The sequence below is a fragment of the Centroberyx gerrardi genome, chromosome 22 (genome assembly GCF_048128805.1).
Source record: "Centroberyx gerrardi isolate f3 chromosome 22, fCenGer3.hap1.cur.20231027, whole genome shotgun sequence".
Classification (NCBI taxonomy): Eukaryota; Metazoa; Chordata; class Actinopteri; order Beryciformes; family Berycidae; genus Centroberyx; species Centroberyx gerrardi.
The window spans coordinates 14,195,102-14,220,477 of record NC_136018.1 but is presented as its reverse complement, the minus strand read 5'-3'; the positions used below and the strand labels follow the sequence as shown (position 1 = coordinate 14,220,477).

The 25,376-nt window shown below is 41.7% G+C and overlaps 1 protein-coding gene across 1 annotated transcript in view; it reads right to left on the bottom strand.

Annotated features, from left to right (window-relative positions):
- Nucleotides 1-14,389, bottom strand: part of tpk1 (thiamin pyrophosphokinase 1) — a 70,367-nt gene extending 55,978 nt beyond the window's left edge. Inside the window, exons 1-3 of the mRNA XM_071905276.1 lie at nt 14,346-14,389; nt 12,140-12,224; nt 4,504-4,578 (exon numbers count right to left, since the gene is read on the bottom strand). Coding sequence (XP_071761377.1) covers nt 4,504-4,578; nt 12,140-12,191 — 127 coding nt within the window. The 5' untranslated portion in view covers nt 12,192-12,224; nt 14,346-14,389. The remainder of the gene's footprint in view (nt 1-4,503; nt 4,579-12,139; nt 12,225-14,345) is intronic.
- Between the last annotated feature and the right edge of the window lie 10,987 nt (nt 14,390-25,376).

Genomic DNA, 25,376 nt, shown 5'->3' with positions numbered 1-25,376 from the left:
CTGTTGTCAATTTTCTATCAAACCATGTGACTGCTGTGCCATGAGAGAGCTCAGGTGCCTCTTGAGGTTTTGCTGGGATGATAAGAATATCAAAGCGCTGTTAATTAAAATTCAATCTCTTGAGGTTGTAATCACACTTTTCCCTTCAAAGTTACTGTGTTTACAAGGCCTCTTCGATGATTACATACGTTTATGAGTTACATTTTCAAATCCTTGGATTTCTTTGTTTTTTTAGGTGCGCCTTTGAACATGCAGTCCCTCTAGGTTTACATTCAGACCATGTTCTAATGTTGAAAGAGGTTTGTACTTTTGGCAGATGACTACGCATGCGCAGGCGTCTGAGCATGCAGTCACATGACGCATAATGTTTACTCCAACATATTGGACGGTATTCGATGGAAATCATAAGCAATCACACAAGCAAAGTATAGTGAAAGTAAGTGCACATATGGCTGTATTCATCGACAAGGACAGAGGAGCTGTGTTTCCTTCAACCTAAAGTAGTAAGTAGTAAAGTTGTAAGCTTACATGTTTCTATCCGACAGTAAGTTCAAGTTAATGCAACCTAAATGCTTCAATGTCAATACACACATCTGTTTGTCGAAGTGTATTTTAAAGGTTATGTGTTTATTGAGAAGTTCTAATTCTAAAAGAGTTCTAAAAGATCCACCCAACATTACAGAAGAAGAGGCTAATGAAGAACCTTCCGCCACAGTGAAGACACCAGTCCAGAATCACACAATCAACACAATCCATTTAGTTTTGCTTACGTACAAAGTAATAATAACTGCACTAAAACGTACCAAAACCAACTACAATAATAATATGCAACACAAGCAGCTGGCTGCAGTCTGGTAGAATAATGCTATTGTACACATTGTATTTCTATTTAGACCTACCAGTAACCAATTTTTACTTGTAATTGTGTATAATTAATTAGATGTAAATATTACCTTGCCTTTATTAAAAAGTTGTCTTGCAAGTTCATTGCAAGTACAGCAAATTTAAGTCATTTCCTCCCAAAGTCATTGTAGATGAAATTGCAATAACTTTTCTGTTTCATGAAAAGTCACTAAAGCACTGAACAATACAAACATACAGCAAATACTAATACCATCCCAATAAAGACCACTTATAGATAGAAATGTTATAATGTACATGTAGCCTAAACATAGTTCCATTACTACATTAATGTTTGTCCAATTTCATGCAATGCCTGTACCTGAACACAATGAATTTGTACACAATCATAACCACTACTGTCCTCTCTGTACTTGATAGAACAACAACCACACGCTTAGCTACTGTAAGGAGTTCAGCTTGGGTCAGTTCAGTTCAGTTCAGTTCAGTTCAGTTCAGTTCAGTTCACCTCAGCTCAGCTCAGCCTGTCTGAGTCCAATTCAACTCATTTCAGTTATGTTCTGATCAGTTCACCACAGGAAGAAAAAACTGTTGTGGGATAGAGACAATTTAAGTTAACATGGCACTGTCTGGCTTGAAGGCTCTGAGTCAGTGTCGCATGTTTAATACATCACAGCCAAGTGGCGCGTCTGCTACGCATCAGCACATCACATAAGCAACACATCGGGGAGTCTGGAACTCTCCTCCCCTTGAAAAACTTGCTTTTCCTCTTTTGATGTTGAACTTTTGGGTTTTGTCTTTTCTGAATTTCCATTTCATTTTTGTTTTATTCTCTTTTACACTGATATTGTGCCTTTGAGTATTCACATGTAAATCAAATCCATTATTACATTCTCAAGTGCAGGGTTACCTATTAGCCTGAAGACTAGAGAAGCAGGCTTGTGACCTGCAGGTTGCTGGTTTGAATCCCTTAGACTAGATGGGAAAGACCTAGGTGGGGAAAGTGAATGAGCAATGCTCTTCTCATTATCAAAATGCCCTTGAACACAACTCTAATCCCAAAAATGCTGCAGTGGAGACGCTCCCAAGCTTGAATGTGTAGCCTATGTGTGTGCAGCCCTTCTTCTGCGTGGGCTTTACTCCCCTAGGCCGTAGCTGAAAACTAGCTGTGCTCTTAGTCAACTTTACATAGTTAAGTAAGGGTTCGGCAATAATGAGAAAATCTTTACAATAGAGCCAGAGACTGAGTGGACAAATGTGCTTGTCTGGGAAGCGGGTGTTGGGGTGTTGATGTACTGCGACTGTACAGGTTACAATCCCACGCTATGCAGTCACACCTGCTCTGTATGTCCCATCTATCTGTGCGCTGGACTAACTAGACGCTTTTCCCTCGTAGGAGAAAGACTCTGAGAAGCCTCGTTGAAGTAGAAGTGGATTTGCCATGACTGAAAAACCCACGTTCTGAATGCAGCAGTCCTGGGTCATGTTTGTTGACATCGACCCCCTCACTCCCCTGCTGAGTGGAGTGGACACTGACTGCCACTGCTTGAGATCACATTATTTACCAACCAATTATCTACACTGAATGCATACATACTTGAACGAACCTGAATGGGTGTGCAGAGTTTGCCGTCCTTACAATTGAGACAAGTGAGACAATTACAATTGCTGTAAAAGCGCTCTCGTTTGCTAAGGTAAAATGGCTGTAATAGATAGTGTGGTATGGCTCTGCACTGTGGAGCCTGGAGACATGAAAATATTGGAGGATAGACTGCATACACACAATTCATATGACCATATAATATTTGGGTATACTGTATATGACCCAGGCTCATTTAACAGTAGACCCATTTTTAATCAGAAAAACTTAAATTAAAATACACATTTTGATTCAATAATTGATAATTCAAAGAAAAATTTTAATTGGCCCCTATTATGTAATATACTATTTGAAACCTCTGAATGCAAGGATAAGTAATGAAAAACAAAAACAAAAAAACTCCCACAATGTGCCCGTTTTTCCATGGCGGGTCATATATTCACACGTTCTTCACATGTAAAGGTAGTATTAACTCATAGATTATAATATACTGTATAAAGAGGAAAACTTGATATAAATCAATGAAATAACATTTGGACCAGCTGTACAACTGTGCTTTACTCTATCTAATTCTCTAGTTTTTACTTATTGTCTATGGGTGGGGAAAAGCGTCCTGGGGAACTCAGACTGGAAGCCAGACTGGGAGAGACTGAAGCCGTCCATCAGTGACATATAGAGGTGGGTATATGCAACTGCACAACATTTTTGGTAATTTTCTGCATAATTCTGTGATTTTACAATTTTCAGTGATGCAAAGTTCAGTGATGTGGCCCATTTTTTGTAAAAAAACAAAAAACAAAACTGCGATCGTGGAATGGCAGCAAACTGAGGGGACGAAATGCAAATCTGTTTTACACCAGTAATTTTTAATGTGAACAAAAGCACAGTCTCAAAATGCATGCTAATATTTAGTTGTCACATACTGTCATGCTCTCACATAATGTTATCTCCAATTGCAAAAAACCTAGGAGTCATCTTTGATAACAAACTAAACTTGGATAAACACGTGAAAACAGTTGCACAGTCTTGTTTCTTACAGTTACAAAAAATTGTGAAGAACCTAGAAACAATAATTCATACATCACGCCTTGATTATTGCAATTCATTGTACACTTGTTTGAGCCAGCAGAGTATTTCTAGACTGCAGTAGTGCAGAATGGTGCAGCCAGAAAGAATATATTACTGCTGTCTTAGCTGTGCTTCACAGGAGATCAGGCTAGCCTGATGGCATCTTCCAAATCTCTTTTAAAAACTTTTTTTTTTAGACTTGCCTTTATTTGAAATACTTGAATTTACACTTTCCATGCTTTTAAATTGTTTTGAAAGTTTTATTTTTTCCCCTATATCTTGATTGTGTTGTTTTACGCTTAATATACTGGAGTGTTTTATTCCATGTATTTTGTTTTATGTTTTAAAGCTTTTATTTCTATCGCAGCTGTCTTTTCTTTTGTGAAGCACTTTGTAACTCTGTTTTGATAAGTGCTATATAAATAGTTATTATTATTATTATTATTATTACTACATTTCAGATTCAAAAAGTCATTCCACTAATCACTATGGAAACAAAAGTCAGTGGTGCAGCAACAAGGCCATACTGCACAGAGTGGGCCTTCAAAGTATGAATGCGGTGGAAATCGCTGTTGTATAAAATTATCTTATTTAGCAGAGGGTGAATCAGAATAACCACTGTTCAGGTCATGTAGCTGTGGGTGATACAAAGCGCTGAGCCACGTGAGTCATTAAAATCAAACCACTCCAGAAAGGAAAATTATTTCCTGAAGAAAGTGATGCCATCTCCACCTTCATTAGAATACTTCTCACAGGAATTGTGGGCAGAGGGCAGGGAGCGGGCATTTTCAATGACATGGCAGCAATTAAGATTTCGAGCGGCGAGGGCTAAGCGGGAGAGGGAGCAGAGTTCAACGAAAACAACAGGGGAATACGTGCTCGACGCAAACCGATGCAGATGGGTGGTCTAGTTGGGATCTAAGCGATATAAAGAGGCTTGTGTGATCTGTGTTGGTGATCTCTGAGGTATCTACCTTTACTCCAGAGGATGTGCAGGTAATCCTTATCCAGAGGCTGGTTCAGAACGATCAGGCAGATCCTCTGGGTGCCTGGAGGGAGGAGAGGGAGAGAGGTAAAGGCATAAACCACAGATAGACAGACAGATAGACAGAAGATAGCGGATCATGGTCAAATAGCAAACACCGCGAAGAGAGAACACATCACCATTTGTACGTTCAAAAAACAGACTTTGTAAACAACGATTGGAGGTCGATGTTTGTGGCCTTGAATGTGCTAAATTAAGTACAAAACTAAAACAAAGCCGTGATAATGAGGTCATTATCATGCGTCACACAGAGCCAGGATAATTAGAGTGAGGATGAAAAACAGAAGCAACTTCAAACGAGTCAGGATGTAGCACCTCCGTTTCATGAATGTTCAAAACTTTCTCCACCTGATCCAATTACGCCGAAAGTGGTTTGTTTGCGACATCAGACGATGAGTCATTTATTTTGAAATGTCTCCATTTTGTATGTCATATGTTAAATGGGTGTTAAATTGGTGTATTGTGAGGCTATCCACAGTGAAGCTAAGACGTTTGCTGAAATAGTGGATGATATGAGAAGTTGGAAATGACTACAGAATTAACAAGATGTCAGGTAATGCAATACAGACTTAATGCCCAATTACAGCTAGAAATGTCCTTCTTACTGAGGATGTACACACAAAGAGAAAGTTAGACGGAAGATGCCCTCTGTCTATGTGGCTTTGTTTTTCTTACACACGTGTGTGTGTGTGTGTGTGTGTGTGTGTGTGTGTGTGTGTGTGTGTGTGTGTGTGTGTGTGTGTGTGTCCTTATGCTTTATTCTTTATGTTTAACGATAATGACCTTGCATGTAAGAACACTGCTGTGCTCCATCTGCCCACATAGGTCTCTAAAATATTACACTCCAATAAAGTTATCTTTTGACAAGAAATTTCCTATTGACTGTGGATGTAGGCGTCATGTAAGAACTTAATATGGCTGGTGTTAAAAAGTACTGAAACTATTTGTTATCCCTGTGCTCTTTGACGGTATGATCTGTATCGTCGACAAGTCACGACTGTCTCCCAAATCTGTGATGTCGGCAGATGTCTGCCGTTAAGGTAACTGAAGATAATTTAAGGTCAACTTCACAGGGATGAAGTAACATTTATCAACAACACAGTTTCTCTGCTTCATTTGGTTAACTTCTAAAACTTCACACCAGTATGAGGACAAACAGAAGCTAGCTGAAGAACATAAGGTGATGTAGACTGCAAGGCTGACAGGCTATAAAGGCCAGGCGAGGTAACGCAACTTCAGCTTTTTAATACCATGACTAATGCACACCAAGGTTAATGTAGAATATTCAAGGTGTTTCCCATTCATTGGCAACCCTTTTTTTCTGTTCTTTTCATTAGGAAATATTTAAAACCCGACTTTCAAAGTAAACGAGTGTGAAACTGCTTAACCTATGTCAATGGATTTTGGTAATAAAAGGATTGATGCATTATCTCACCTTTTTTTCATGATGATAAGAGTTTTTAGTTTGGAAAGCTCTAAAAAGGTGACCCATGTGTAAGGATTAATATATGGGCCATTCAAAACTAATAAGTCTATTCAGTAAATTTTATTATTCCCTGAAATCACTGAGGAGACGTTTCAGTTTTGGAAATGCATTCACTGTACACCTAGCTCTACTTGCACCTTTTCAGCACAGAAAAAAAGCTCAAGAAATTGAACTCACATGGATGTTGCTTTGTTGGCAAGTATATGCAGTGAGTCAAAATTACATTTTTGGGGGTTTAAATTACTGCAAAAAGTATTGGTAATTTGCAAAACATACAGACTGATGATCCAGACAATAGCCTTCAAAATCTGACAGAAGAAGTGACAGTTCTCTGATATACAAGAGGTTATTCATCCTAACTTGAAGGGGGATGAAACACTAAACTTACTTCTTTCAGCTGTTAATCAATGTTCAGGGCAATTTTATGATGAAACACATCTATCCTTGTTGTAATCTTGACAATACATCGCATAATGTTGTCTCCCTGTATTTTATGTACAAATCTCGGCTTTTTGAAGGCAACTAGCGGGGGGGAAAATATCCTCGAAATGATGAAAACGTGTTATTGAGTATTTCACATTCATTTATTTCCTTTAAGCAACTGCTACTACTCCTGCGGCAATGTGCACCCTGTAATAATCATTCATCAAATTATTAAATAATGTTATTTCGCACAGGACTGTAATCACTGAATTCTGCTGCCACTACATTACCTGACTCACTGATTTACCTGACAAATCCCATCCAGACTATAGGGGTGGTTATGCATAGGTTGAATATTCTGTAAAATAGTTCTCATGCATATTCCTTAGTATGTGTGTGTGGGAGTGCGTGCATGCATAATTTGGGTAACCTGCAGTATGTCAAGTAACTGTTTGCTTTCAGCTAAAGTACCTCAACTCTCCTCGGCTGGGGGTCACAATCACTGTCACAGTCGCAATTGTAGACCGGGAAATCTGTGCACTTATGCTCACAAGCATTATCTCATCAAAGCTCATTTGAATAGCTTGACCTTGGTGACACGCCGACTGTAACTACACAACAATAGAGTAAAGCCTATTCAGAACAGCGTGTGCTAAAATAACCGTCACCCGCTGGGTTTCATAACTGCACTCCTTCTCTCTTCTCTCTCAATGTACCTCGATGCATCATTGTGAAAGTCTCACCGTGTGTCATTTCACACATTCATGTCTCCCTTCCTTTCTTAACCCTCCATCTGTCTTTCTTTCTGTCGCTCTTTTGCTCTGCTGCTAATGCAGAACCAGTGACTAATGCTTCAGAATCTAAACTTTTCTATCCGCAGGTAATGGGAAAAAATTAATGGGAAACTCTCCATTAATTGACAATGGACCAAAGAGAGCTGCTAGAAAAGCTCTAATGGACCAAAGACTAAAGCACCACCTCTCTTCCCCTCGCCTTCACACTTAGCCGTTTTCATTTCTCCCAATTTAGCTTTTCCTCTCATGTCTGCTCTTATGAGAGATTTGTTGTCACCCACATTTAGAGTTTTTCCCTTTTTTGTAGCAATGCCAAAATGCATATGCACACTTAAGCAAGCTTTTATGACTGCAACAATGTAACTATCCCTCTCCCTCTCTCCCAAACTACTTCCATTTGGATCCCAGTTTACAAATGGCGTGTTGGCTCTAAAATAATCTCAGCACCAAACAATGGGCCAAAGAGATCATCTTATGGTACGGATCTTTGGATGCATCTAATAAAAGCTTGCATCTTTTCCACTGTTTAAAAAAAGAAATGAATCATGAAAGCCAACAAGGGGCCCATGAATAATAATAATAGTGATACTTCATTGATTCTTCTTGGGAACTGCCCTACAAAGTGGGAGCACAAGGTCAGCAACAGACTATTAGGTATATGATGCTGGTAGGGATTCCTTGTCTTGCTCCAGGACAGGGGGAGCTGATGGATACTCTCTCTAGCCACCCTGTTTCCCCAAATTGTCAAAGAGTTTCACACCAACATGATTTTAAGATGCAAACTTCTGATCTGGAGTCAGATGTGCTACTGTTGCACTACGAATAGTAAGGGAGTCAAATGTACCTTAGTTTTCATTAAGTTCTCATGGTCATTTTGAAACACTTTGCCACCAATTCACCTTGTGTCCTGAAAAAGACACCACTGGTGAATCCATACCCTCAGCTCTTTTTGGGAAACCTTGTCCCCTCTGGCTTGACTGAGAAAGTATGAAAAAAAACACACTATGTGTATGAGACAGTGACTTTGTTGCTGCAGCAGGCTTAATGTTGTTAAAAAGTTCACATCCCTGGAAGGTCATTTCAAATAAGAAAGTCAACCAGCAGTCTATGGCAAGAGGAAGAGGAGGGGAAGAGAGGATGAGAGGAAGAGAGGAGGACACAAGGAGGGGTGGGCGAGAAGGAGAAAGAGGAGGAGTAGATTTGTCAGTCTTGTCTCTTAATTGGCTAGAGGTGTACAGAGAACAAAAGACAAACTCAACCAGCCGTGACTTTTTAGACAACCCCTCCTCTCGCACACTCACACACACACTCATATACACATTTGCACGTGCACATACACACGATGAGGTGCATGGCCTTTTGCGCACGCTGTTGAAAGGAATGTCACCTTGGGATGCTTTTAAAAGTGCCAGACAGTACAAATACCACAAACACACACATACACACCCAAACTGCAGACACATACTCAAGCACGTAGATTTTCCAGGAATAGGCATTTATAATTAAAACATTGAAATTTAAAAAGGCTATCTGTGCACGCTAGGGACTTTAAAATGCAGACATCCAGAGGCAGTTTAAATTCTCCACCAAAAGAACTAAAAGTATAGATAAACATTTCCTGTAAGAGCTCAAACAAAAGAAAGACATGGAAATACAAGCTTATCTGTTGGAAAAGGTGTTTCAAAAATACTGTACCATCGAGAAAAAAAGACTTTCAAAGTCTATCATTTGGGAAATCACAGACAAGTCTCCATCCTGCCGCTTTACATTTGATAGCACACAAGTGACAGTTATATCGACAGAACTGTATCATCTGGAGGATGTGTGTCTGCTTGGTTCTGCTCTGTATGCAACCGGCGGCGGATTATTTGCACTCCCTGTCAAATCTTTAGCATACATCTTGGATTTGTAGAGGGAGCACCCTGAAGAGCTTGGCCTTTAATGCTGAATACAGCAGTGTGAACATTTGTTTCAATAAATGGTTCACACCTCCTGATAACTCCCTGAATGTTTCCTGACTGATGTTGGCCTTTGTGTTTGTTATTGTTATTGATTTTTGAGTTGGACAAGCATGGAAAATCAAGACCAACACCACTCCTGTATTGCACACAAATCACACACACAAACACAAGCATGTGCAGTACATACAAACACATGCACAAACACACACCAACTCAAATACAGTGTAGCGTCTGTAGACCAACAAGCTGATTACAGCGGTTTGATACACAGCCAAGCAACAACAACAATCAAGAGACACAGAGAGAGAGAGAGAGAGAGAGAAGGAGGGAGCAAGAAAGAGAAGAGAGAGACGGTGGGCGAGAGAGCGAGAAAGGCAGGCATGGCGAGACATATAGACATGCAGGCTGACAGCTATAATGAATGCAGCACTAATAGGCTACGGTCACTCTTGTCATTTCAATGTGACTTATCATCTGATCGTGCCAGGACACTTTATGTTACAGTCTGGAGGCACAAAAAAAGAAAAAAGCAGATTTTTCCTCACACTGGATCTTCAAAACCAGATGTGGAAGTGGTCGGACTCAAATTCCGATTGGAATTCTGTGTAGTCCGGATGGATTCCTCTCGCAGTGTGCATACAACCAATGTAAAGAGATGGAGAGTGGGAGAAAAATCCATCCTAAAATTCTTTAACCTTAGATATTTTGTTGTTTAACGGTGTATTTTTCTTATTCTCATGGAGGCCAATTGTAGACAACATGATGTCACGTCAAGATATTTCCAGCACAGCTACAATGAGGTTTGACAGCAGAAATGTTTTCACCTATCTAAAACATCAGCGGTAAGCATCAAGGGTAAGGGCTTCTTTCTAGACGCACTATTTTGTACAACAATCATACAGGGAGCAACCCAGTATAAGAAGCAGAGATACGGATTTCCTCAGCCTCAGCAGAACATAATCCAATGCAGCCACAAGACATGTTGCGTTTAAAGTAACGGGCACAAAGACACGCCTCAATGTTCACACACTAGTTCTCTGGAGGTTGTCAAAAGGCATTCTTGGAAACATAGGAAATCAATGACTGAAGTAGGCAGGTGAGGCAGGTTGAGGTGGGTTCACCAAAAAGCTAAATTATAACACTTCATCACGAAATATCTCCTGGAATGCACTGAACATCACAAATTGATGATATCTAACAGTGAATATAATATTTAAGGGTGTATTTTACCTTAAGGGACTTCAATACCCAGAAATCATGTAACACAACATCAGTAAATTGCACACAGCACGCTCATGTTTACCAACCCGGCCAGTCAGTGGAATTTTTATACCAAAGGACACCAAAGGGAAGAAAGAGGCAAAAGATCTAACGTTGGTGAATCCGGCTTTCTCTGGACAGAGCGCTTACTCACTGCTGTTTAGGAGACAGTTTGTACTTCGCTCTTCAGTTTCTATTCATCACTTCCTACGCACTCAGAAGATTTCCTGTCAGCGTCCACACCCAACACCAGAACTTCATTTGGGCAAATAGGGTGCATCTACAGAATATTCAAGGGGGGATGGGATGCTCTGCTCTGCTGCAGCCCCCTTTCACGATTTAGACTGATAGGATGGGTGTATTTTTACATCAAAATCTTACCTAGTGCAGCTTTAAATAAAATCTGATCTTCAGAACCAGATCTCAAAAATCGTGTCGAAATAACAAGTGTAGCTGTAGCCATAATACCAGACAGAGAGAGGAGACAGAGAGGACTCCATGTACCTGCTGTCTGCCCTACGGGCCTGACTGCGGTACAATCCTCTTGACCTTTGCAGCTCTGGATAAAACCTGCCCTTAGGCTCAGATCTCCAATCAGCTTACGTTCCTCCACACACACACAGCCAACCATGAGGGAGCTCACCTAAACCTTGACCTCAGAGCAGTGGCTAAAGGCAGCTATAGCCAGCTTTCTGCTCTGTGAAAGCTCGGGTCTTACGTCTGTAGGCCAGTCAGTGTTGACCACTTGTGGACCGGAGGGGGTTTGAATTGTTTTTTTTAGACTTTAAGAACAGCCCCCAGTGGATATTTGTTGGCATACGTTGTCTCTGACATTGCTGCTAGCCATCACACTTTGGGCCAAACAATCTCGCTACAAACAAGTTGCGCAACTGTGATAAGCTGCACGCCTTTGGGAGAGAGATTTATGAGCTACAGTACAAGCAGTATTTTATTTTTATTTTTTTCAATACGATGTAGACATCAGATTTCAAATGCTGTGGTGGGGCAAAGTGGAGTTATATGATGACAGGTGTTTCAGTGAGGAGTTATGTTTAATATTTTTAGATATATTCCATTGCTTAAAATAATCAAAATGCCACTTTAAAGAATCAGTTAGGTTCATCTCGGCCTGGTTTTTCAAACGGCAAACATTAAAGGCAAATACCATCAAACCTTCTTTATAGCAAAGACTATTTAGACACTCTAATAACAGACACATGCAGGTGCATCTCACCCACACACACACACACACACACACACATACACACACACGGTTGTCATGAAACTGCCAGTGGTTTGTTTGTGAGTTTTAATTCCCCCTGGAGTGTTTATGTATGTCAGAGTGTGTGGGAGAGGTAGAGAGAAGAAGACAGGTATGACAGTGATGTGTGTGTGTGTGTGTGTGTGTGTGTGTGTGTTGATGACACATACCGATCATATGTGCTTGGGTCTCTGTGTGTGGGTGTCTGTGTGGGGGGTAGCTTGTGTATGTGAGTGTGTGTCTGTACGTGTGTGTGCGTATGTGCGAGCACACGTGTATTTGATTGACTGGGTGCACGTGTGTGTTTTGCACCAGGGGAGTGTGTGTTTGCATGAGCACCCTTGCTTGGGTGAGAATGTGTGTTTTCCCATGCACAGTACCTGAGGGCAGCAGGCAGTCCAAAGGCGCCAACTCTTCATCCATGACCGGCATCCACAGAAACCCGTCTTCAATCGGCCTACTCACCTGGAACAGAGGAGGGTTACTGTCACTATCCTTCTTGCATTTTATCTTTTTCTTTTGTTCTTTCTTTCGTTCTTTCTTTCTATCATTCAAGGTGTCGCTTCATCTGATCAAAGGAAGCCCCTCTCCAGCTTGTCTCTCCTCCCAGTTTGCCTGAATCCTTCCTCCAGGCTAATTATTCCCCCTGAAACAAACACATATGACACAACATGCACACGTGTGTATGCAGACTAAATTTGTACATAGTTACAAGCTGATATGCCGCCATTGCCTTCAACATAAAATCCCTCAAGTCCCTTCAACATACGCTAGACTGATTGAAACACTTGTTGCATGTTGGTTAGGAGCCAAAATATATATTTGGCAAAAATAACCAGTATAATTAATGATTAACAGCCCATGAAATCCAGAAAATATTTAGACTATTTGGCTCCTAGTGGTTTTACACTTTCTGCTACATCAGAACACAGCTTGTCACTATGTGGGTTGACACATAAACAATATAACCTGCAGCAGCATGTGGTAGCAGGTCGTAGCGATTTGTGAGATCGAAGACTGTTTCAGTTGACTGAGGTTAATTCTGCACTGCTCCGATGTGACTTTGTTGGAACTGTGGGACAAGATGATGATGAAATTGGGAGAAACTGTAGCTGTAACGGCGGGCAATTTCTAGACAATAGTAAGGTTAGACGGACCCATGAATTTAATGGTAAGGTCCTTTCCAGTTTAAATAGTTCTGCAGGAAATGAACTTGATTGTAACAATGAAATATAGTTAACAAGTTCATTTTATGTTTTTTCATTTCATGAAAGTATTCATATTGTAATATGAATAGTATATGCCTTTGCCAGTTTTAAAACCCTAAACTCTTTTGACACTTGAGAAAAATGCCTCTTTGAAATGTTCAATTTTAAATAAATCTAACTGTTTTTATGACCATATTTGTATTGATTTGTTGGAATGGGAAGGCCATACAAGGTCAAGAATACAGTCACACAACACAACGATAAATCTAATTTCTTATGCCAAAATCTGTAAAACAACCAAACCTTCTGAAATTGTCAAATTGTTGAGTTACAAACCTATATTCCTACAGTTACAATTCCCTTACATCCTGTGCATATAGTAGGTATTTGCTGTATCCACCCATACAGTAACAACAGCAATCCATAACTTGATTTTATAAGCAGTCCATCCAAATATTTGCTTGCATGGGTATCTGTCGTGATGTCAACTCACTTCTTTTTTCAAAACATGGATCCAAAAGTCAGTCAATCTAATAACGCACCAGACTATATCTTTGCACTCTTTGTAAAGCATCTCAAGAAATAATGTCCTCCTTTAACCCATTCGTTTTAGACATAAACAACCTGACAGTCAGTCAGCTGTTCTTTGAATGATAGCAGTCTGTGTGGAATGGGTCCAAGGGTGAGACATTACATTTCTATACAATATCAAAGCATTCTATCGCAGACTGAAACGTGTTCAATTATTTACAAGCTTTTAATATTTCTTTAAAAGCAACAATCCACATGCAATCGATACATGTTTTCCTCCAGGCTTTATCAGGCTCACTCATCTGCTCGGAGAAGGGAGAACACACACACACACACACAGGTCTAGGCTGAATGAATATATCAATACACAGGTTAAATGCATGCAGCTCCTCACATTAGCTCGGTGTGTTGCCTGATAAAACACGCACATCACTAGACTACAGAATCACAGGCTCCTTTAACACCGACTGACCCAGCTGAACCTGCCGGGCAACACATTAGCCAAGGCTGCGCTTGGGAAATGGACTTTGACTTGTTCGTATCCTTTAAAGTGCAATTAACAAGCGGCCATGCGTTCGGTTTTCACAACACCTGAACCGCTTCAATGCCGCTGTATACAAACGTGCAGGAGGAGAGTGGAGTCGTGCAATAACAAGCATGCAACAGCTTCTCTCCGTTTATCACATCTAAAAAATAATGATAACCAAGAAGGAAAGCGGGAAGCACCTGCTCGTGCCATGAGAGACACCGGCTAACAGATACAAATGGCAGACTATGTCACTCGTAAACAAAAAAAACGACACACACACAGAAACTATATCTCACTATTCATAAACCGACTTCACACCTTTACGTTGTCATACTCGTTATTGGTAAATATTCACTAAAAACTCACAGTGTAAGGATCAGTTCCTGGTTAATTTTGTAAACAGTCGACGAGAACGCTTGGTCCGCGCACGAAGAGAGTTCCCCGTAGGATGGAAGAGGTGCGTGACTATGTTATGGGGACATCTAGAGGCCAAAAGTGGAACAAAAGCTTTTCTTAAAACGATGGGTTCTCAAAGTCAGCCCCAGGGCTCCTTGAGGAGGGACCAGGGACCTCAAGCAAATGGAGGAATAGTTTCATTTCACCATAATTGAATACACTGGGAATTATCCCAATGAGATTAGAATGACTGTTCTAATCACAGGTTTCACTCTTCACTCTCACCATTAGCTATAATAACAGAAAAAAAAATCTTCCAATATAGTCCATGGAAATAAATCTGATCAAACGGGGGCCTGTGGGGGCCAAATGTGGGTGTATTTGGGGGCATGTGAAATGAAAACGTTTGAGAGTCTCTGGTCTGAAACAGGGGTTTCCAAACCTGTGAAACTTCAAGAACCCCCAAACAGACCATGGACTCCCATTTGATGAGAGTTTTTTTGTCCAAAGGATCAGTTCATCCATACATTAGAAGAGAATGCACATCCCAGAAAAATACTTTTCAGTCGGTGCTGGTGTGAAGGAAATCAACTTGAGTTTAAAAAAATGTGCCTAGTGTACACAACATAATGCAACTCCTGTGTTTTATTAATTATTCCACTCCAGAAAAAAAAAACAATGTTTCACCTCACGCAGGAGGCTTCATGAGGTTTTCTGGTGTTGGATAATTAATAAAACATGGGAGCATTATATCATGTGCGGTATACATTTGTCCTTTTTTCCTCAAGTTTTTGCCCTAGGAGCCATAAGAAGTAGAAGATTTTAATGGTTAGTTCTAATTTAGTTTAGAATAGCATAACTGTCATAATAATTACATAATTCATTGATGTCTGTAGGCATTTTTTCACAGAGAGATCAGAGCACTAGGTCTCAGTATGTTACTCAAGGACACTACAGCAGTGTGGATGCTTGAACCCAGAACCCAGTTTCAATGCAGTCTCCCTACTCACTGTGGCGCCCTGCTATCTATACTGTAGGCTGGGTAATAACAGTGGGGAGACTGAAACCTGTAATCAAAACAGTCATGCATTCTCTCGTTGTGCCAAACACAACAGACTGAAATAATAGTGAAATTAAGCCATTCGTCATTTTGCTGAGGAATGGCTTTCTGATGGCAAAAAGTATTGGCCTCCTTACAATTTACAATTTCCCATTTGGCAGACGCTTTTATCCAAAGCGACGAGATTTTAATACAACACAAGCAAGGATCTAGTCAGGAGAGAACAACGAGAGTAAGTGCCATAAAGCTAAGTTCTGGTCCAACAGGACATAGGTGCTATGAGGCAGTGCATAGAGGCAGTGCATAGAGTGCATAGAGTGCACAGAGGCAGATAAAGAGTTTTTTTTTTTTGGTTACACAGTCCATCAGGTGAGAAGGTGTTCATTAAAGAGCTGGGTCTTTAGCCTTTTCTTAAAGATTGAGAGGGACTCTGCGGATCGAATGGAGTTTGGTAACTCGTTCCACCACCGAGGTATGCTCTAACGAAACCCACAGAGGTTCAATTTCTGCACCGACATCTCTCTCTCTCTCTCTCTCTCTCTCTCTCTCTCTCTCTTACTCTCTCTCACACACACACACAGACAGGGACAGAAACAGTCTAACACACAAAATTCCCTCTCACTCTGTCTTTCTCTCTCTTTCTCTATTTTCACACAAATATACACACACACATACACACAGGCAAACAGAGGCAAACACATACACACGCACAGGCAAACAAATAGTCATGGGCACACACACCCACACACACACACACACAATGGCTGTAGACTGATGGTGTATGCAGCCATCTTCAGACAGGGGTAGCAGCAGTGTAAAGTGAGAAACCAAATCTCTCTCAAGGTGAATCCACTCCGGAGGCTCGTTAAAACAAACGTTCTCTCATCAATCAGCACTTGTCCTGTCTCCCAGACAGACTGTGCAAGGGAGGAACTCTCTCACACACACACACACACACACACACACACACACACACACACACACACACACAACGCACACGTATACCTTTGCACAGGCACGTATAGGCTACAATCACACACGCGCACACGCATGCTCCGCTCAAACGCATGAGAAGTCATTCATTCTGTGGGCATGCATTATAAATACATCTATGAATAAATTCCAAGCTGAGTGCATTCTTCATTGGCAGGGATTTTTTTACGAGGCCACACCACTTGAATGTTTGATCAGATCTCTCTCTCTCTCTCTCTCTCTCTCTCTCTCTCTCTCTCTCTCTCTCTCTCTCTCTCTGTCTCTCTTTCTCAAATTCCCTTTCTCTCCCTCTCGTTCTCCCATCACTGTAAGGCTCTCACTCTTTCCCTCCCTCACTTTTTCTGTCTCCTGGATTTGGGCAGTATCCCCAAGTACAATATTTTGGCTTGAATTAGTGAAGGACAGAGCAAGAGAATGTAGGCTAGTAAAGAAAGAGGCTGGGTAAAGAATGCAAAAAGGTCAGAAGCAGTTTTATGAATGGTGCCGTTTAACAGGAGAATGACAGTCAGTGGTTGATTTATTTAAAGCTGCTATGTGTAATGGAATATTTACCTCAACATGCCATTTGATATAATAATTTGTTCACTGAGTGTACGTTCATCCATCACGCTTGATATCTCAGACACCATTGACTGGATTTTGACGAAACTTGGAGGAACGATGCATCTCACTCCTGCATTCCAGCATTGTCAAGATTACACAGATTAGCCCAAGGCAAGGTGCTACATCCTTCATTCATTCATTTGTCCATGTGTGACGACATACGTTATCTCAGACACCACTATTCGGTTTTCACTGAAACTTGGAAACGATGCATCTCACCGCTGCACTCCAGCATTTCCAAAATGACATTGATTGGCCCGAGGGGGGCGCTACAATTACAGATCAAAATAAGCTGACATATTTGTTACTGATTGGCTGTTGAGGGGGGGGCTGAGCTGCATCATTCGTGGGTGATGACATGTTTACTGCTGCCTTGTTATATTTTACAGCCTGGGGGAAGGATTACATATTTACATATATACATACACTCCAATACGCCAGCTGCCAAGCACAACCACACTCTGGTATTGTTGGCCACTGATCCGTTCCACTGGAAAATGTGGGGGCTAACCTCCAGGTGAAGGGAGCGGGATATTTCTCCTTCGCTTCCTCCGCTACAAGGGGCTAGTGGTGAAGTCAAATGCTGTTTTCTGTAAATGTTACTCAAAAGTTTCATTTAATTAGCATTGTTTTAACCACGCTCTGTCATCCCTCCTCAAATCATCACCTGCCTACAGAAAATCCAGTGTGGAACGGTTGGCGTGATCACTTTCTATTTCATTTTTCCCTTCAAGGTCATATCACAGGGAAGCGAGTGTGTTTGTCTTCCGTCCAATTCAATATCGCCTATCAGCGGATAAACGGGTCACATTATTACCCCGCTCACTCCTGGCAGAATACACCTGTTATCGTGACAGCTAATAAAACAAAAAAACACTCCCTCACATGCAAATTCTGACTCTCTCTCCCTCCCTCTTATGCACTCTCTCCCTCCCTTTAATACTTTCTATCAATGCCATAACTCCTGTGTTTTTTCTCTATTCCCTATTCTCTCTCTCTGTCTAATACAGTCTCTCTTTATTCATTTTATCTGTCTTAACCTCACACACTCACTCCCCTCTTCTCTCTCTGCCTCTTCCTGTCTCTTTCCCGTGCTTTCATTTTTTCTCTGTGTTTTTCCTCTTTCAACGTGGCTCTTGGGTTTTGGGTTTGGGTAACATTTTATTTCAGCTAAAATGTTTTGTCGCGATTCCTAATGTGTGATAAAGGCGGCCGGCGGCTTGAACAGGCCGGTTCAAGTCAGTCGGGGGATCCGACAGTTCTGCCCAGTTTCAGGTCAGCTCTACACACTGGCCACTGTTGGGTCTATTGAGGAAGTAGTTGCAAGGGGTATGTGCAGCTGAATTAGGGCTAAGTAGGCCATTTTTCTTTTTTATCTGCCAATGCTGATGACCTATTTTAGTTAGGGATGAACAAGACATAGGGGCAGTGGAGGACAGCCTCTTTTTCAGCATGCTTTTGAAGGAGAGTCGCCTGCCAGGGTCATCTTGGGTAAAAACAACACTGCAATGTGGGGCTTGGTGGGGAGCTTCTCCTCCACAGCTACCATGCAGCCTACAGCGGAAAGAGGTTTAAATTACTCTAGGTATACCTGTGCTCAGAGGGACGCGTCCCTGGGAACAGGGAGGGCATATTACAGGCAATTGGACCTAGGCTGTCTAAGTGGAGGTGGCTGCTCTCTTAACTCTAATACAGGGGCGGGGTGCTGGTAATCAACAACTTGGCAGCGTCTTCCCTGTGGCATTACCTAGCTGTGCTTTAATCCCCCCAGAGGCTTCCTGTCAGATATCCGGGAGAAACTGGTGGACTTCTTTTGGTCGGGCCATCATTGCCTGAGGGCTGCTGTCCTTTACCTGCCTGTCCAGGAGGGGGGGACAAGGCCTAATTGAGCTTGAGTGTGGGGTGGCGCCATTCCAGCAGCTAAGAAACTGGTATCTGTTGGAGGAGACCAACGTGTGCACCGTCAGGGAGGACTGTAGTTTAGTACTGGACTGTCAGTTTTTCCTCATGAAGCAGGAGATAAACACTGTAGTTCTGTCATCCAGGCCTCTGATTCTACACATCTGTCTTGAGGGCCTGGCGCCTGCTGAAGCATAGACGAGTGGAGCGTGTAATATAGGGTGTAAGGTGTAGGAATGGCGGTATGGTAGGAGCTAGGAGTTCTTCCATAACCCAGTATTTCCACTGGAGTCGTTGCGTGTTATAACCCTAAGGCAGATCTTTGTGAAACTGGGTATCACAAAGTTGGAACACCTTCTGTCACCTGGGGGGAGAGGCAGAAAAAGAAGGGCTCCCTAGACTGGACTGACCTCTCAGAAACTGCTGGAGGGGTTCATCAGGGAGCTGCTCGGGGCGCTGCCAGGCACTGTGAAGGACGGTGCAGATGGACTGCGTGGGGAAGCCACAGAGGGGAAGGTTTCTGAGCTCCCTGTGGTGCAGATACCAGCAGAAACTGGGGTTTGGCAGGAGGAAAGGAGGCTGCTGGCTTTCAGAACTGCGCCTCCGGGGTTATTTTCAGTGTTGGTGTAATGTCTTATAAAGTAATGCGCTACTATAATCACATTACTTTTTCCTGTAAGTAAAGTAAGGCATTACAGTTTCAATGTCAGTAATCACATTACAGTTACGGATCTAACAGATAGGTCGTCACTTGTGTTACATTCTTTAGCCTCTTTAACTTCTTTATTGGCGTAATATCTATTAAAAAATAAAGGATCATCTTATCCTGCCTTCAAGTCATGTCAAATATCAGAATTACAAGTAGACCGCACATAAATGAGCCAACAAAGTGGTAAATATGACTCTGATTTAATGCTGTAGGCTCTGTCTTAAAACCTTAAAAGACAGATTTTGTGTCTGTCATTTAGATACTTCTGCTGGCTATGTGGGCTTAAGTCAATACAATATTATCTATGGTACTCATTGTTATGGTAATGTATCATTCTGTTAAACTCTGAATTGGGCCTCTATGTGAATGCTCACCTTGGATTATGGCACAAGGGATATTAACATCATATCCTGTGTATTGATAAATGATTGGCCTAATGAAGTAGGCAAATAAGTAAGGCAAGTAAGCCTTGCATAATCGTTTTAGGGTGTAACGCAAAGTAATGTAACAGGTAGTGTAAAAAACAGTAATTCATTAGTTTGAAGAAAAGTAACGAGTAATGTGTAATTTTTTACTTTTTTCCAGTAGCGACCCCCACACTGGCTATTTTAGACAGGCAGAAAGAGCTTGTACACAATATATGTTAAGGTCAGGAACATATGCATCATGAAAGACAAAAATTAAGCAAAAGCAAAAATTAATAGCCAAAATAATAGCTGCTACCTGCATTGTTTTGTGAGATTGGGATCTAAATATCTTTCTGGTATCAGATCCAAACATTTTCCAAAGCTGTTTTAATATTAGTTTTTCCTTTCCGTAATTGAAAATGTTGTGCTCATTTGACGATGAACTTGGCCACCTCTTGCACGTTGCTGTCTGTCAAAGGCTTGCTGGGACCAGTTAGCACCAGTGGCAGGAGGTACTGGGTGAAGAAGGCACTGCAGAGTAGAAGCTGCTGCTCCCTAGTAGAGGTGAGGAGACCTGCAGCGGAGGATAACGCATGGGACCCTGGTGACAAACTGCTTCCTGACACAGGTAGAGACAGGGATATGAAGATGGCTTTCATTTTAGCAAATCACCTCAAAGTGTTGTACATGTGTTGTTTAAATGCCCACAAGCTACATGTGTTTTGAACTTGTTTAATGCTCAGTGTGATAGGCTGCAGGAAACTTTGGGGAGCTTCATTCGTGGGCCTATGTATTCTCTGTGTAAAAAGGCCAAAGTGTATTATTGAATTTTCTGTTTGCCGAGGCCAAGTTAGCCATTTGGGTGATGCACAGGAAAAAGATGAGTGGTATGGGGTCCTGGGCAATGCTGAGAGGGATGGTCTCAGCCTGCCTTAAGGTGAACTAAATTTATTTTTCTCTCAGAAAAGATATTGTCATGGGGGCAATGATATGTTTGAGGGCTGTGAAATGCAATATGTAGCCTACCGGGGAGAAGAGGGTCTGACTGCATGCATTTCAAAGCCAATGGTGCTTGTGTGCTTCTGCTGGCACTGTAGGTTTCTATACTCAGTTTTGTTGTTGTTGCTGCTATATATATATGTGTGTCTGTGTGTGTGTGTGTGTGTGTATGTGTGTATGTGTGTATGTGGGAGTTGGTGAGTTGTTACAGTGTTTATAGCTTCCTCTGTCTTTGTTTTGCTCCAAGATGTTTCATTAAAGAATGTCAGTCTCTCTCTCTCTCTCTCTCTCTCTCTCTCTGTCTCTCTCTCTCTCTCTCTCTCTCCACCTTAAGACAGCGCCTTATGAAAGGAGGCATCACCAAGCTGGAACATCTGCTGTCTCCTGTAGCGGGAGAGGTTGGAAAACCAGGGCTTCATCAATAAAGTGCTTGGTTTTCTACCGGAGCTGCCTGGTGATGCCACAGAGGGGGAGATCGTTGAGTTCCCTCCACAGAGGGTATCAGCTGAAACTGGGGCTGGCAGGAAGAAGGGAGGCTGCTGTCTTTCTATACTCCGCAGTATGTGTTAAGGACAGGGTTTTGATGTTATGATGTTGATATCTTACTTAAGTAGAAGTAAACGTGCTGGTGTAAAAATCTACTTAAGTAAAAGTAAAAAGTAGCTCATTTAAAATACACTCTACTTTTTGGAAAAGACAACAATGATACATGATATTTTCCATACAACTTCAAAAGGAGGAGAGGACAGAGTACATACTTGACTATTTTAATTAGAACATTTTGTAAATTACAAAGTAAAGCCAGATTACTCTTCTCTGTTGACTGCCCATTCACTGTGAATGGCTTCACAATAAAAACACTAAAAAAAGTACAAGTACACAAAAAAGCTACCCATAAAGTGAGTAAATGTAATCAGTTACTTCCACCCTTGGTGTCCTGTGTGACAGGTTGGGGAGGCTTTCTGTGTGGGGAGCTTCATTCTCACTCCTGTGTATTCTGACCATAAAAGGGTAGTAAGTGTGTTGCTTTCCTGATTTTCTGTTTGGCCAGGCCAAGTTAGACATTTGGCTGAGCCACAGGAACATGGTGAGGGGTTTGTGTGCGACAGACTTTGTAGCGATACTGAAAGGGACGGTCTCTGCATGCCTTAGAGTGGAGTATGGGCATTTTTCTCTCAGGAATGATAATGTCTTATTTATGAATGTTTGGGGGCTGCACAATGCAATATGTACAGTGGGAGACTGACTGTCTGCATTAAAACGTTGATTGTACCTGTGAGGCCTGCCAGCACTGTAAACACAGTTTTTAGTGTGTGTGTGTGTGTGTGTGTGTGTGTGCTGTGTGGATGGGGGGTGGGGGGGGGGTGGGGGGAGTTTTTAAGTTGATTTCAGTTATGGGCTCTGTTTTGTTGTGAAATGTTTCATTAAAGACATCAAAAGCCAAAGTCTCTCTCTCTCTCTCTCTCTCTCACACACACACACACACACACACACACACACACACACACACACACACACACACACACACACACACATTCTGTAGTTAATTAAAAACGAAGTAAAATATCTGCTCTGTCTGCATTTTGATCGCATAGTTGCATTTGGATTGCCACACCCCTTTCCAACCCAGGTGGTACATTCCAAAAAATAGTCCGCGCTACGTACAGTAGACCACAGGAGATGGGACGACGCGACTGTGAATGGAGTAACAGCAGCTTAATGTTTGAACCATGAAACGCCAGCTAACATTGCACAATTTATGCGGGCTAAGACAAGGAAAACACAGCACAGGTGTTTTCTCTGAAGACCTTAACTGTGTAACCACCAGAGGTGAAAGGCAAAAAGTTATGTGACCTAACGTTTAGCTAGCTAGCTAACAACTGAGTTGTTTCGGTTGGCCAACGTTCGTACGTGTGCCGAAGGTCTCTCTTTCTCTGAAATTTGACAAGCTATCTAGCAAAGCTAAAGGGAGATGTTTTCAGCAGATTATTGAAGATGATACTGTTAGCAGTGTCAGCACAGCAGAGCAACAGCAACAGGTAGGATGCCAAAGCAAAAGGATAACATTAGAAAAAAAAAAAAAAATTCAAAATGAATTAATAATGTTTTCATATAACTGGCTTATTGGTATTTTGTGCAATATAGCCTATGAATTCTGTTATTTTACAAAAAGGAAATTAAGCCTTTGACACACCTCTCCTGTGTTTATATCTATAAAAGATGAAAGCCAGCAGCACAATGCAGACAGGGGAAGGGCAGATGACAACCAAACAAGGTAATTGCCTTTTTTCTGTACTTGTTAACATATCTAACATGATAAAGAAACAAGCACAGATCCTGTACAGACCCACTGTGCGTGTGTTCAATTCTATGCACTGAAGCACTGACTCGGTTCAATTACCTAATTCCATAACATTACTTGAATACCACAAGGTAATAACATTACCTACCACATGTTACTGTTTACAAATCCCATTACTAACACAGGTTGTATGTTGATGTTATGTTTCACTTTTGTTTTCACACCGGGATTAAGTACAATGCTCTGCTGGTCTGTGCATCTCCAAATGACAAACATGACCTGATGCGCGCATCAGAGATCGATTTAGATCAATTTCTATACACCGACCAACTTGATTTTGTGCCTCTGTATGGGAAACACTGCATCTCCTCTCCTCTCCCTCCTACCCTCTCTGTCTACCTTTACCCTCATTCTCCCCGTAAAACACAATTGATCTTTCTCTCCCTCCTCGGCCCAGTCTTGGGCTCTGTGTTGTCAAAACACACAGACCAACAGAAACTCTTATAATGAATCAATCAATTCAGTAAATGAAGTGTCCCCTGACTACTATCCTTTCTATCTCCCCTTACCCAGACTTTCCCCTTAAAACACGACTGATCCCTGACCAGTGTCATGGGTTCTGCGTTGTCAACAATCCAAACACACAAACCAAAGGAAACTCTGGTAATTTGCTGACACCTCGCTGCTGTCCCCCAGGGAGGACTATTTGTGATTTCCTCTTTTTTCTTATCGGTTCTCCTGTCTTTCATGGGTGAAAAGAACATAAAAGATGGTTCTTCCTCTTTTTTTTGTCACGCTGAATGGAGCAACGTAGTCTCAGGAGAGGGTTTTGCCGATGTGTGTGTGTGTGTGTGTGTAGTCTCCGTGTGATGTTCTCCCTATAGTAAGTCTTTGAGCACGAAGCAGCATGTTACGTTTTGCTTACCTTTCAGACCACACAGCACGGCAGCTGCATGGTGAATTTACTGGTAAAAGTACCTAAGAGGCAGGGAGAGAGGAGGAGAGGGAGAGAGAGGGGTTACTGACATGCTTTATCTATTTTTTTAAGACATTTCTATTAAATTAGACAATATGCAGAGCAACAGGAGAGAAGGAAGAGACACACTATCAGACATGAACTGGACTTGAACCCTCAACCCTGTGTGTGAGACAATGGGATGCCTTCTTCACTGTCTTCTTTTTGTGTCTGCTCTGGATTGGACCTGGGTTAAATCATTTCTTATTTAAATAGGCTCAGTTCCCTCACTTAGGTAAATTGATTTTTGGCATAACAGAACCATTTGGATTTCCGCAAATCTCGCCAATGTTCAGTCACTTATGCACTCCAGGCGGCCTAAAGTAAAAGTAATTCAAAGATTTTCAAATGATGCCAGGTCTGGCTTATATTTCAAAACATGGGATCGTGGACAGATGTCAGTGAGTCTGTAAGCTGGCAGATGCATTATGGGTTGGAACTCAGAAAATCCTGTTTTTTTAAGGCTTTTATTACTCGAAAGTAGGTTTTCTGAGCATATCCAGTATGCTCCTTTGCAGGAATGCCCCGCTACACACTCTCACGCTTACATCCATTCATAGCAAGAAGCTGCCAAGTCCAAACACAGACTTTTACTCTTATAAACCCAGTGGAGCAGATGGGGGTTAAGTGCCTTGCCCAAGGCCACTTCAATGATGCTTTTTTCAGGTAGAATAAAGAAATGCTTCTTCTCTTCCCCTGTCCAAATTTTCACAGCTGGTCCAGGGATTCGAACTGGTAATCTTCTGGTCACAAGCTTGGCTCTGTAATCTTCAGGTTACTGCTGCCCCAATTTATGCGGAAAAAGTATCAGGGTAAAGAGTGGGGACCTGTGAAATCCTCTTGCCTCAGCACCAGGGAGAACTTATGACAGAACAGCAATGTAATAACTTCTCTTCATAAAATGTGTCCTCAGGCCGTGGCTTAAATCTTCGATCAGTATGTGCTCACACAGATTGAGCTTTAAAC